The 15,249-nt window shown below is 38.2% G+C and overlaps 2 protein-coding genes across 3 annotated transcripts in view; one reads left to right on the top strand and one right to left on the bottom strand.

Moving 5' to 3' along the window:
• Window positions 1-15,249, top strand: part of LOC125230949 (stress-activated protein kinase JNK) — a 252,189-nt gene that overhangs the window by 191,401 nt on the left and 45,539 nt on the right. The gene's annotated exons all lie outside the window — the stretch shown is intronic.
• On the bottom strand, window positions 2,325-5,418 carry LOC125231296 (uncharacterized protein K02A2.6-like). Its single transcript, XM_048136734.1, has 2 exons — window positions 5,302-5,418; window positions 2,325-4,060 (listed from the first exon to the last, which is right to left on the bottom strand). Exon 2 carries the CDS (start codon window positions 3,558-3,560, stop codon window positions 2,325-2,327), a length of 1,236 nt encoding a protein of 411 aa, XP_047992691.1. The 5' UTR covers window positions 3,561-4,060; window positions 5,302-5,418.

Below are 15,249 nucleotides of genomic sequence, written 5' to 3'. Positions count from 1 at the left end.
GCGTGCGTGCGTGCGTGCGTGCGTGCGTGCGTGCGTGCGTGCGTGCGTGCGTGCGTGCGTGCGTGCGTGCGTGCGTGCGTGCGTGCGTGCGTGCGTGCGTGCGTGTGTGTGTGTGTGTGTGTGTGTGTGTGTGTGTGTGTGTGTGTGTGTGTGTGTGTGTGTGTGTGTGTGTGTGTGTGTGTCTGTCTGTCTGTGGCATCGTAGCTCCCGAACGGATGAACCGATTTAGATTTAGTTTTTTTTTTGTTTTAAAGCTGAGTTAGTCGGGAGTGTTCTAGCCATGTTTCATGAAAATCGGTCCACTATGTGGCGTTCGGGGGTTTTTTCGAAATTTTAATTTTGTGGTTAGGTTAGGTTATGAAAGAAGTACTTCGAAAGACATTACTCTTAGCTTCTTTTGAGCGTCGGCAGAGTCTCAGTCATTAGATTTGGTGATAGATATCGACGTTTAAAATTGTGTACTTGTAAGTAAAAAAATAAATGTGTCCCAATTGTCCATGCAATCCAAGTTGGTGGTTTGTGGTGGAAATTTTTAATCACATAATGAAATCTAAATGGGAAAACTGAAGAGGATACTTTCTTGATTTATGAATCCATTAATAATCCTCGATCACTTGTCAAGTTGTCAGACCTGACGTGTATTACCGTTTTACAATGGCAGTGAAACAATTTAAACTAAGAGGAATATTAAGAATTTCATTTCCAAATTCATTGTTACCGGAATTCAAATCGTTGAACCAAATGTCAAGTAATAATAATAACACTGTAAAAGCTCTTAGCTATCTCAGCTTAAACGCGAATATCTGATAGATACCCAATTTGGGTAATGGAATATGCTCCGGCCACATTGCCAACCGTTTCCAATAACCCCAGGCTTATTCCCCAATAAAATATCTCGAAAATACTCTATTATTTTTTAGTGCTTACGATTGCCATAATAAATTACCTCACATTTTGTATATGCCTTCAAAATGCTATTTCAATTGTTTCTCAGAACCTACCTTTCAGAATATTTTTCGAAATTTAAATTTGGAACAGAATTCGAATGCGACGTTGAGCCGTTTTTATAGATTGCCAGTCATAAATTAAAAGGAATTGAGCGGTCAGCATTTCAGGGTCAATGATTCAAAGAAAATTCAACCTTGAGACTCGAAGGTTACAGTTTAAAGTTGCATAAGTGGAGGGTTGCACGTGCCAAAACTAGTAACTTTTTCTACAAGTATAATGGCGCTTTAATGGCGTCTCGGCAGCAGTAAAATATATTGATTCTGTTTCCGCAAGGTAGCGCTTCCGCGTTGTAAATCACGAGTTGGGATTGCTTGGAATATAATGCCGCACAGGGTACTTATTCTGCCTATTGAATAGGATTTCTGGAGAGATTATTTATTTTGTGAAATATTTGACAAGTTACAGAATGAATTGGCTTAAGATGAAAAGCTGAACTTGTCTGAAGATGAAAAGTTGACCTTACCGATAATGATGAATAAATAACTTTTCATCACACTCCCACAGTAATTATGCAATTGAACGTAGGTCGAGCTGCAATGGAGTTAAACTCATTGTCCCTAGGGAGTTATGAAATGTCTAATACCGTTTAACTTATTTTTATCTTTTTACATATTTTTTATATTGCATGTGTGATGAATATTATGTATAACTCGGGGTGTAAGAATATTGGAAACTCGAGTCTTTACATCGCTCCGGCAAGCCTTCGCGATTTACTCTCGTCAGTGACATTTATTCAACTTCCGCTGCATGTCGCACAATGTTCAGCCAGCAATCAAGCTGTGAATACAGACAAAGAGCCAAAAATATCTAGACACATCTTAATTTACAGGCAATAAAGTTCTGTATAGATATTTTTGGCACTTTGACTGTGTTCATAGCTTTGTTTCTAATTGTACTATTTTAAACAAGAATTACGTTGCTTTAGATGCCTATTATGAATACTACCAAAGACATATATATCTCCGTATAGACAGAAAAAGTCTAAGAAAAAAACGTACCTCAGTACCATACAGAAAAAGGTACGGTGGCCTAGATGGCATTACACCTTTGGGGTACGCTCAGCTAGATGGCGCTAATATTAATATTTGACATTTTAAAACATATCAAACTAAGAATATGGGCCAAATTGTTAAAACTGAGGTTCAAAAGTTTTAAGCCTGTGTCAAGAGATGGCAGTGTATGCACTGTGATTACACATTTTACTTTGACAGTAACTCTCTATAATACTCGATCCTCTTTGATATTACGTATGTATACGAATGTATACAGTTTGTTACCAACAAGTGGGCTTTTTTAAGGAACGTAATCTTACATAGTTATTTAACATTATTCTCCCCTTGAATCAAATTATCAAGGTGTTTACCTTTATATTTCAGAAGTTGATCTACATGCCTTATACATAACGAATCGTATTTGCTTACATATACTTGAAACATTTTATTTCCTATTTTTTGTTTAATTATACCTAACTCCCAAGTTTCCTTCCTTGCACTGTACCAACGGGCCCAAACTTTTTCATTTACTTGAAATATTCGCCTATGCGTGCAAACAGCTGTTGCTATACTGTTATCTTCCGCGTCGGCAGTATTACTACTGTCTGTAGGTATTATTAAATCGAGGCGAGTTCTTAGCTCCCGGCCGAACATAAGTTTAGCCGGCGTTTCACCGGTAGTACAGTGCACAGTATTCCTATATACAAACAAGTAATTTAACAATTTCTCATGTATGTCGTACATTGATGATATATTTTCCCTTAATATGTATTTTAGCATTCTTTTACACGTGCGCACCGAGTTTTCAGCCTGGCCGTTGCTATTTGCGTGATATACTGGCGAATTCATATATTTTATACCATTGTTAGAACAAAATGACTTAAATTCGGCGCAATGAATTTTCACATCATTATCGGATACTAAAACTTTAGGTAAACCGAATAAAGAGAAAATGTACTTTAATTTTGCTATTAACGATTGTGTGCTAGTACCATTTTGCATAAATATACAATCCACCCATTTACTATACGAATCGACTACAATTAAGTATACCTTTTGCCCTATCGTCATATAGTCGATGTGTACCCGGTGCCAGGGGTGGGGCGCGCGCGGCCACGGCGCCGGCGGCTCCCGCGGGGGCGCCGGCCGCAGCGCCACGCAGGCCATGCAGGCGCCCGCGCAGCGCTCGATATCGTGGTCGATACCCGGCCACCACATCCTACTGCGCGCGTTGCATTTCATTTTAACTATACCTAAGTGCGTGTTATGCAATTCATTTAACATGCGATCTCTAAGTGATAATGGAATTACGACCTTATGCCCTCGTAATAAAGATCCATTTTCGAATTGTAAATCACTTCTGCAATTATAATAAGGTTGGACCGATTTACATTTAATTTTACGCGGCCAACCCTTGTTCATATATTTAATTACCGTTTTAAGAATTGAATCGGCTTCGGTAGCTTTTTTAATTTCTTGCGCAGTTACCGCCGAAGATACCGAATCTAAAAAATTTAGTGCACATAATGAATCGAATTCCTTATCGCTATCACTGCACATGTCCGCTACGGGCGCGCGGGAGAAATAATCTGCTACTAAATTGTTACTACTAGAAATATATTGCACAGTATAGTTATATGCAGATAGTATAATAGCGTACCTCTGAAGACGTAGCGCTGTCGTTGCTGATATTCCGTTTTTAGGATTGAAAATCGAAACTAATGGTCTATGGTCAGTTTTTAGAATAAATGGCTCACTCCGGCCGTATAGGTATTGATGAAAACGCTTTACAGCGAATATCAACGCTGCTGCCTCTTTCTGAATTTGACTATAGTTACGTTCGCTGGAGGTGAGGGAGCGGGATGCGAACGCCAGCGGTCTCTCCTGGCCGTCGGCGGTCCTCTGCGCCAGCAGAGCGCCGAGGCCGCCCGGGCCGGCGTCGGCGCTGAGCACCAGCTGCGCGCTGGGCTCGAAGTGCGCCAGCACGCGCTCGGACGCCAGCTCCCTGCGCACCGCGCGTATGGCGGCTCGCTGCCGCTCTCCCCACTCCCACTCAGTTCCTGCACGTAAAAGTTCGTGTAAGGAACTCATTAAGGCCGAGGCATTAGGAATAAAGTTTCTATAGTAATTAACTAAGCCTATAAACGACTGCACTTCTGTTACGTTTGTTGGTTCTCGTGCCTTTAATATGGCCTCAACCTTAGTAGGACATGTTTGCAGACCTTCTTTGCTAATAACGTAACCTAAGTAGGTAACACTAGTCTTGAAAAATTCGCATTTTTCCTTTTGTAAACGTAGCCCCGCATCGTTTAATCTTTTTAGAACTAAATTTAACCTTTCCAAATGTACTTTTTTATTGGGCCCTGTTACACAAATGTCATCAAGCCAGCAACTTACGCCTTCAACACCTGAGAGAAGGGTTTCCATACATCTTTGGAAAATTGCTGGCGCATTAGCCAGGCCATACACTAATCGTGTATATTTAAATAACCCTTTCGAGGTGTTTATAGTCGTAAGTTCCTGCGATGAGTCATCCAATATAAATTGGTTATATGCATTTTTAAGGTCTATTTTGCTATAATGTTCGCCTCCGCCTAACTTGGCGAAAACCTCCTCTATTCGCGGCAGCGGGTACTTGTCAATTATCAGATCCTTATTCAACGTCACGGAAAAATCACCAGCTATCCGAACTTTACCATTTTCTTTAAGCACAGGTACTATAGGCGTAGCGTAATTTGAGTGGTTCACGGGAACTAATATACCTAAAGTTACTAACCTATCCAATTCTTCCTCGACCTTAGCTTTCAAGGCAAACGGTACAGACCGCGGTTTAAAAAACTTAGGATGCGAATTTTCCTTGAGCCGCAAGGTGACCTTGAACTCCTTAAACGAACCGAGCTCATCGCGCCAAATTTCAGGATATTGTTCTAACAATTTGTAAACATCATTATCACTGCTAATACTATTTATGTTTGTTTTTGTTGTAATCACCAAATCAAATGCGGCCATAAAATCTCGACCGAGCAATGGCGGGCCCCCGTTAGTTATAACAAATACATTAATTTTCTCGTTTCTATTGTTATAAGTAGCCCCTATTTGGAAACAGCCAAGTGGCGAGATTTGATGGCCGGTGTAAAAACACATTTTTAGGTCACATTTTTGTAATTCATACTCCGAAAACATTGCGTAATACAAACTGTCTGAAATGACGCTTACACCTGAACCGGAATCAAGTTCCATAGATAAATTTTTCCCGTCTAAAATTACATCTAAAATAATTGGTTTAATGTTGGTCACATACCTCAAATTAAAAATTTGGCACTCCCTACAACACTGCTCAGGTCCTTCACTCTCAGTTCCATGTTCCTCACGTTCGGTCACGATGCAGTTTACGCGAGACATCTTGCCCTTACAAACTTTTTTCAAATGTCCTATATCTCCACATTTCTGGCAACGATATCGTTTGTAACGACAACTATCTTCACCATGGTTCCTCATTCCACACACGGCACATCGGGAATCATCTTGCGGTCGCTGGTCGCCTGCGCGGCCGGCCGGCTGCCAGCGCCGCCACCGCTACCGTCGCGACGCCCTTTCCTGCTCCAACCGCCCCGACCGTGCCCTGCGTGCCCCCGCTAGCCCCATAAAATACGGGCTCTTCTTTGATGGTTGCCGCCATCTCCGTCTTGGCTTCCCTAGCAACCGCCGCTTTCTCTGCGATCTCCAGGGCCTCAGCCATTGAAAGAGTAGCTGTTTTTTCAAATAACTTATCTCGCTCGGGCCCCGAGCCCAAGCCTAGGATGAAACGATCAGCTAAATTCGCCTCCAAGGCCGCGCCAAAATTGCAATAAGTTGCCAATCCTCTTAATCGCGCTGCCCAGTCTCCTAAACTCTCGCTTGGTGCTCTCGTCGCAGCATAAAACTTGGCCTTGTCCGCATACGTACACTGCTTTTTCTTGAAGTGGCCATCGAGTATTGTCACTAGCTCTTTGAATTCTAGAACCTCCAATTCTTTTGGGTGAGCCAAGTTACGTAACAAACGGTAGGTTTCGTCCGTTAAGTGAGTGAATAAAAGGGCACGCTTATCCTCTTCATCCACAACTTTATTCACCACAAAGAATTGCTTTAATTTGCTATGAAAAATCTGCCATTCGCCAGATTTGTGGTCGAAATTAGTTAAATTTCCAAAAAACGCCATTTCATTTTTCACTTTTGCGCGGGTACTTAGAATCGTCGTTCGCCACTGAGGTGTTTTAAGTGAAACAACCGTCTAATTCGCAAGCTAGTTTAATACTGGTTCTTGAACGGCACAAGCGCCCTATAACTACGTATAGATACGTACACATATGCATCACTTAACCATGGCCTTAATTTAATTAATAATTAAAAATGTTGACTTTATAAACTTTCTAACAAAAAAATTATTGCCAGCAATGTACAGCACACACACTTGTCAAGTGAGGGCAATGACAGTTTATAAGTATGAGCAATGTGAGTAATGACAATTAAGAAGTGCAACGTTACACTCAAAAGAGGTTTTGGAAAATTAGTTTTTTAGTTAATTTGCTGATATGCGCAAACGATTTCTAATTGACTGTATTATTATCGGTTTTAATAAATGCCCGGGTGGTGGTAACACACTGTATGTAATGTATTTACACCGTCGTCTGCAGTATTGAAGTTGGAATTTAATTAGATTACGGGCTGAGCCGCAACCGTGTCAAGTGCGCTGCAATGTTTTATTCACTGCTCTAGCTGCACCACGTATAAAATGGTTACAGTGGTTTCATATACAGGAATGTAAGGAATAAATGAGGTTAACAAGATATAAAAGCGTAAATTCACCTATAAAAATAAGTTAATTTTTCGAGCATTCAAAATGGTCATACATATTGTATTGACTGACGGTTATCTGACATGGCTATTTTTACGTTACGTACGAATAGCCATACGTTTAACGTATCCTCTCCCGCAAAATCAGCAGACTTATGTGTAGAAAGTAACGGACATTTGCATTCTTGAAGTCACAAAACGCCACATCATGAGATACAACGGCCACGATTAACATCAAAACTTTCTAAACAAAATAATTACGATCAAAATCACAAAAGGGAATTATAATGTACGGCCCACAGAACAGAAAAAACAGTAGAAGTGTAAAGGGGGCGTGGCGCGTGTGCCACAGTTAAGCCCAGTCGGGCATAACTCCGCGCGACTCGGCCGTAGTTCGACGCAGTGACTCGCGAGTGACGTTTGTCTGTGCACTTAAAGAAAAAAAAGGAAAAAGCTGGTGAACATGCCCACTTGCTCCGTTTTGGAGTGCAAAAATAAAAGCAGCACCAAAAGTATCTCCCATGGTGGCGTTTCGTACCATCGGTAAGCATTATTTAATTTTATTTTAATAGATTTGTGACTTATTTTACGCGAGACACTTTTTTATTAATGAGCCTCACAAAAATAAACTCTATCATCATGTAGTAAAGTCGCTATTCGCATTAAGCGAAAAGCAAAGCTAAATCGCCAAAAGACTAGAACATTCGCTACTCGATCGTCCGTTGACCCGTAGAAATAGACACGGGGTGTTGTCGATAATGTCGATAAAGTTATCGACATTGTTTTTGTGCAGTGTTTGATATTAATGTAAGTTGAATTATGTGGTTTTCAAGTTTATACAAATTTAATTTATGTAATAATGTGGTTTATTGTACATATAACCGTTCGTCGGTTAACTATAAGTAAAGAATATTTGGTGATATCATATTTATCCTTTTTCACTTATTTTAGGTTTCCTAAAGATCCTTTTCAAAAGGAAAAATGGATCGATGCTACCGGGAGACAGAATTGGATGCCAGTGAATTCCAGTACCATATGTTCGATTCATTTCAGCGAGAATGATTTTCTTATAACGGCAAAAGGCTACAGATAGTACAGATATTTAGCTAAGAGTGCAATTCCGATTAAGAAAATAGTTACATTCCATGATGTAAGTATATATTTTTTTACTTTTACTGTATTAATTACTCTGTGTTAGTGATGTCTGCAATAATTAAGTAAGCAAATGACTTGAGGATATAACGCATTTATTGATCAGTCTTATTTGAACAATGTATTAGACGTATTAGTAGGTACAGTTTTGATTTTTATGCAAGTTTGTTATTAAAATCCAACCTATACGTATTTTAATTGATTTCTAGCATATAAGCACCGGCGGTGAAACAAGTCTAAACCTATCTAAAAAAAGAAAGGCGGATTTCAGTAATGACTGTGATTCCAACTCTGGACCCTGTACAAAAAAATCTTATGAACCGAGTGAAGACGCAAGTTTCGATATCTCTTATAATATGCCTGGTCCTTCTAGAAAACAAGACATATACGAGTTAAGTAATATAAATGTGAAAAAAGAAACACAAATAAATGAAATGACACATAGTACAACTGTTATGACCACAGCTTTAACAAAATGGGTGGCAGAAGAAAGCCTAGACTTTACACCACGGAAGAAAAGTCGTAGCAGTAGTATCCAGGTAACAGGAATTAAACGGGGTACGTCTGTACTTGAGGAGGACAGTCCCGGAGTAATAAAAAAAACGCGAAAAGACGATGACGTACGAATTTCTTTTAAACGTGGTTCATATGTACTTATGGAGAGTAATCCAGTCACTAATAAAAAATGCGCACGGAAGAAGATATACGAGGTCATGCTAAAAAACGAGTTGGTAATTTTAACCCTGACTGTCAAACAAGTCCAAAAAGATCAAAAATAGATCCAGATCAACTACCGGAATTTACTTTACTCCGAGAAAAATAAAACTTTGTGCTAAGTTGCAATTATTAGTTAACAATCGCGGCTATTTATGATGCATAAAATAACGTATTATAAAGTAATTATCCGCCATGTACAATTATTACAAATAAATATATTCTATTGTATTCTATTCTATTCCATCGAAATTAATTTTATTTGCCCTACGCTGCACATACTTCATCATCTACCTTTTTATCGATAACCCGCTCTGCACGCGACACACATCACTATTTTCTACGCTAATCGCGCATAGACAGTGCTACAACCTAGTGTCAAGTGGCCGAACTACTTTCTGTTATCGGAGCTTTTTACTTTGGTTACTCGACGCTAGATGGCAGAACTATCTATGCGATTATCATTTTTCGTTTTAATACATCATAACTGACAATTGATGTAATCAAATCTAAACAGTACGTTGTGTACACATAAGGTTCAAAGTGTACTAACTGGCATTGGTTCTTATTAAAATTATAATGAAATATTACGACCAATCAGGTGCGGTATGTCTATGTAGTTAACGTTACGACAGTGTGCGTGTTGACGACACCGGTTCTGATAGTAATCGAGGCTTATGCCATTTCCACTGTTTTTTTTATTCCGTGGTACGGCCAAGCTGTCAGGGGCTCGCCTGGGAAATGAATGTAGAATGGATCGCGGCCGCTATCCGCTATACACTGGTAAACGCCATTTTGTTTGACTGACAGTTGGCCTGCGAGTTTGTGAATGTTCTTACAATTTTCATGGTGTGAGAAAACCTATTGTAATGTAAAATCGATGGATTGAAATAAATTGGATAGTGTACGAGTACATCCTTACAACCTAACCAGCTTTAGTTATGCAGTTTCAGAATAATTTCCCGGCTGCGAATGCTCCGCCTGTGCAATGAGCTCTTTAACGAGATTATGTCGACTGTTTTAAAAAAAAACCGGCCAAGTGCGAGTCGGGCTCGCGCACAAAGGGTTCCGTAGCAGCAAACCAAAATTACAGTTAAATCAACCTATCTCAAAAACTATAAGAGATACTTTGATCAAACCAAAAATCGTTGAAAGAGTTAATTAGCATGCATCACCTCTATTTTTTTTAGAATTTTATACCCCGTAGTTATAAAAATAGAGGGGGGGACATACTTTTTACGACTTTGAGAGCTGATATCTCAAAAACCGTTCACTTTAAGAAAAATGTTTTTTAGAAAACTTTATATCATTTTAAAAGACCTTTCCATTGATACCCCACACGGGTATGTACATCGAAAAAAAAAATTTCATCCCTCAGTTACATGTATGGGGGCCCCACCCCCAATTCTTTTTTTTTACTATTTAGTGTCATAATTTTGTAGCGGTTCATACAACACATATTCCCATCAAATTTCATCACTGTAGTACTTATAGTTTCCGAGTAAATCGGCTGTGACAGACGGACAGACGGACAGACGGACAGACGGACAGACGGACATGACGAAACTATAAGGGTTCCGTTTTTGCCATTTTGGCTACGGAACCCTAAAAACCGGCCAAGACCGTGTCGGGCCACGCTCAGTGTAGGGTTCCGTAGTTTTCCGTATTTTCCTCAAAAACTACTGAACCTATCAAGTTCAAAATAATTTTCCTAGAAAGTTTTTATAAAGTTCTACTTTTGTGATTTTTTTTCATATTTTTTAAATATACTGAGTCCGTTATGTGTATAATTAACTTAAGAAATACTACTAGAACTAGAATTAAATTTTATATATATAGGTATGAGAAACAAAAGAATGGGGAATACATGCTTGTTGATAGTACGAATGAGCAGTTCGCTCGAATAACGTGGTTATTTATTTGTAATTTTTAACCCGTCGGCATTAAATTATTTAGAATTCAGTCTATTTTTACTCTTATACTGTGTCAATAAAATCTTTTAATGGTTATTACCAAAATGCGAGGGGCTTACGCACAAAGTCTCGTACATTTTTATCACATGTTATTCAATCCTGTTATGATTTCATAGGTATATCCGAAACGTGGTTAACAGGGAATTTTTATGATCGTGAGTATTTTGATCACAGATATAGCGTGTTTCGTTGCGACCGATCTGCAGCTGACAGTGGTGCTGTGCGCGGTGGAGGAGTGGCCTTGGCCGTGCGTGCCGACCTTAGTCCGGTGCGCCGCGACTGGCCCGTACCCTCCGCGGCTGGCTGTGAGTGTGTGTGGGTATCCGTCCCTCTAAAAGCCTCGCTGAGAAATAATACTAGCGTAGGAGCGGAACAGGCCAATACCTGTGATTTGAATATTGCTTGTGTTTACTTGCCGAATGGACCCCTTTACAGGGAATCATTGATATCATTTTTTGATATTGTGTGTCAATTAACAGTAGACCATTGTAATGATACATTTCTTATAATGGGTGACTTTAATGCACCTCAAGCAAAATGGGTACCGACATTATCAGGTGCGATGATGCTTTCGTCGGGTAACGACTTTGCAACTCGAGATTTTGCAGACTTTCTATGCTTTTCTGACCTTAAACAATATAATTCCATCATAAATTCATGTAATAATCTACTAGATTTAGTATTATGCAATAGGAATTGTGTAGTATCTACATGTGATGAACCACTGGTATCTGAAGATGTATTGTACCATAAGGCATTGACAATTGATGTTGAACTCTCCTATGTGCCACAATTAACGCCACTTGTGAAAGAGGTTTACAATTTTCATTTAGCTAATTACACAGACATTAATAAAGAATTAAAGGATATAGATTGGGGTAATTATTTTTGTAGCATTAGTTGTGAAGGTTCGGTAGAAAAATTATATAATTTATTAAATCACTTAATTGAAAAGTATGTTCCCCGGCGAAAGCTACGGTCTTCATCAAAATCACCGGCTTGGTATAATAAATCTTTGAAAAAAATTCTTAAGGAAAAATGTAAGTTTCACAAGCGTTGGAAGCTGTATAGGAATCCACTTGATTATGACAGTTTTAAAATTCTACGAAAACGTGCCGAAAAAATGGAACAAAAATGCTACCGTGACTTCATTTCTTACTCAGAAAACAATATAAAGAATAATCCTAAATACTTTTGGAGATATTTAAAATCTATTTTTTCTAGTAACGGTTTACCGCAAACTATGACTTATAAGGATATTGTTACCTGTAATGGTGAAGACATTTGTAATTTATTTAATAACCACTTTCATTCTGTGTTTGAAGTTTACGACAGGAGTTCTGCTGATGCGGATAATCTGGCAGCACCAACTAATCCCTTGATAGATATGCATTCAGTTGAAATTAGCGAAGAAATTGTGGCACGATATCTCAAATCTATTAATGTGAATAAGGGTGCAGGACCTGACGGAGTACACCCACTTTTTATTAAAAATTGTTATGCTTCCCTAACAGCTCCAATTACAATAATCTTTAATAAATCTATCAAGGAGGGTTGTGTTCCAGCTATCTGGAAAAAAGCCTGGATAACTCCTGTGCCGAAGGGTCCGGTTAGCCGTAATATTGAAAACTATCGACCTATTTCCAAGTTATGTCAGTTTAGCAAGCTCCTGGAAAAGATAGTTACCGACCAATTCGCTGCTGTTGTGCGACACCATATAATACCCAATCAACACGGGTTCTACAGAGGCCGTTCAGTAGATACAAACTTGTTAACTTTCACGAATGACATATTACTGGCTATGGATGATGGTTTCTCTGTGGACGCCGTGTATACCGATTTCTCCAAAGCATTTGACAAAATATGTCACTACACTTTACTATGCAAGCTCTGGGAACTCGGTATACATGGTGATTTGTTTCGTTGGATTAAATCTTATGTAGAAAATCGTACACAGTCAGTGGTAGCGTCGGGATTTATCTCTCAAAGTAAATATATCAGCTCAGGCGTGCCTCAAGGCTCCCATTTGGGACCTCTGTTGTTTATTTTATATATAAATGATATCGTAAAGTGCATCTCCCACTCTCACGTTCTTCTTTATGCAGATGATGCAAAAATTTATAAAGTTATTCGTAATTCTTCTGATTGCGAACTTTTACAAAGAGATCTAAGTAATTTTGAGATATTTTGTAGAAAGAATAATTTATTTTTAAACACAGAGAAATGTAATACAATTACTTTTTCCAGAAAAAAAGCATTATCTTATTTCAATTACAAGTTATGTAACCATGACCTGGTAACAGTAAACGAGATTCGTGATCTTGGAGTAGTCATGGACGACAAATTATCATTTATACCTCATATTGATTCTATCCTATCTAAGTCTTTTAAGCAATTAGGTATGATACTGCGAATTGGTAAACCTTTTAGTAATACCTTAACGCTAAAAATTCTTTATAACAGTTATGTACGAAGTCGGATTGAGTTTGCAAGTGCGGTCTGGAAACCCTATTATAGCATACATATTAACAGGATAGAGAGATTGCAAAAAAAGTTCCTAAAAGCACTTGATTACAAATGTGGATCTGAATACAAAGATTATGTGGAATCCTTAAACCGACATAAAATGCAGACGCTTGAGTGTCGGAGAGACTGCATTGATTCTGTTATCCTATATAAAATAATAAATAGCCATATAGATGCCCCTAGTTTGTTGAAAGACATATGTATAAGAGTTCCAGGTAATAAAGAACGCCGATGTCGTCTCAGGTTCAAACATTTATTCTCCATCCCAAGAAGTAAAACTAATTATTCAAAAAATACCTTTATTAAGCGAGCATGCGCACTCTATAATGAGAATAACATCTTAAAAACTGTAGACGTATTTAATAGTACCATAGGCTCTATAAAAAGGAAGTTCAGTTCTAGTAGTATGTCTATAGAAATAGAATAGATATTATATCACATTTATTCAAAAAGTGTTTAATACACGATAAACATGTTTCCTATTGTATGTAATTAATTAGTATCAAAATTTTTTGTAAAACCAATTTTTGCTAAGACTGTTTACTAAGACTAAATCTCACACAAGTTAAGTAGGTATTGATTGTGCTTTTTAAAAAATATTTGTTAAAGAAAAATGGAAACTATAGGTCTAGATTAAGAAAATAAACTGTATAAATATTTTTGTATGACCGTTTGTTTCATATCCAAATAAAAAAAAAAAAAAAAAAAAAATTAAACATATGGTTCAAAAGTTAGAGGGGGGGACGCACTTTTTTTTCCTTTAGGAGCGATTATTTCCGAAAATATTAATATTATCAAAAAACGATCTTAGTAAACCCTTATTCATTTTTAAATACCTATCCAACAATATATCACACATTGGGGTTGGAATGAAAAAAAATATCAGCCCCCACTTTACATGTAGGGGGGAAGGGGGGGGTACCCTATTTTTTTTTTCTTTTTTTTTTTTTGCACTTTGTTGGCGTGATTGATATACATATTGGTACCAAATTTCAGCTTTCTAGTGCTTACGGTTACTGAGATTATCCGCGGACGGACGGACGGACGGACGGACAGACAGACATGGCGAAACTATAAGGGTTCCTAGTTGACTACGGAACCCTAAAAAAGGAGTATACAGGTTTCTTAACAGTCAACACATTGACCATCAATACATATTTACTAAATCTTAGTTCATATTTGACGCTCATTTCAATTTTCAACAATAAGTCGAAGTAAGTACGTAGCCTATCCAAATATTTGAATGCTTTGACAAACTTCCCACATACCAGTCGGACAACAAATCGTCACTACTTTTAAAAAATCTCGTATCTCACGCTGTTCCTCAAAATTAAAACGCAGTAAGTCTATATGCATTCCATACATACTTACTATAATTTTCTTTTCTTTGACAGACGAAGATACAAGTTTTTTTTAAAGTAGTGACGAAATAAGAGACATTTTGCATCCATTTCTAAAGAAACAAATGCAAACATATCGCGAGTTCAGCCAGTCACCGCCTCCCGAGACTAAACATTTAAGTAACCGAAGGTTGTAAGTCATCCCGCCCCGTCCCCAACTCGCACCAACTTTCTGCAGTGGCTCTCGGGAAATGAATGCAAAATGCACGAGGACAGTAGGTAAATGTCAATTTATAGGTACCCAGGGAGCTGGGTTTTGTTTGACACTCTTGCTCTAAAATTGGATGTTACAACATATAATTGCATAAAGCTTAAGAAATAGAGAAGGTACAGCAGTAGTTAAAATTTCAATTACTCTATAACTTTCTATATTTTTTTTAAGTTGCCTTTTCATTATTAAATCGCCTGTCGGATACATATGGAGCTCAAGTCAATAGTATGAAACATGGAAAAAATCGACCAGTTGTTTGCCCCAGTTCGAAATTAACACAGATTGACACAGATTGATTGATTTATGTCTGTCTATTATGACAATTTCAAGAGACTAACTTTATACTCGTAGATGGATTAATACGGGCATTTCAGTATTTTCAGTCTTCCTACTCGTACCTACAAGTCCTAGAACGAATCGATATAAGTTCACAGGTGGAC

This window comes from Leguminivora glycinivorella, chromosome 11 (genome assembly GCF_023078275.1).
Source record: "Leguminivora glycinivorella isolate SPB_JAAS2020 chromosome 11, LegGlyc_1.1, whole genome shotgun sequence".
Lineage (NCBI taxonomy): Eukaryota > Metazoa > Arthropoda > Insecta > Lepidoptera > Tortricidae > Leguminivora > Leguminivora glycinivorella.
The sequence above is the reverse complement of the archived record's forward strand: the minus strand, read 5'-3'. Positions and strand labels throughout refer to the sequence as shown.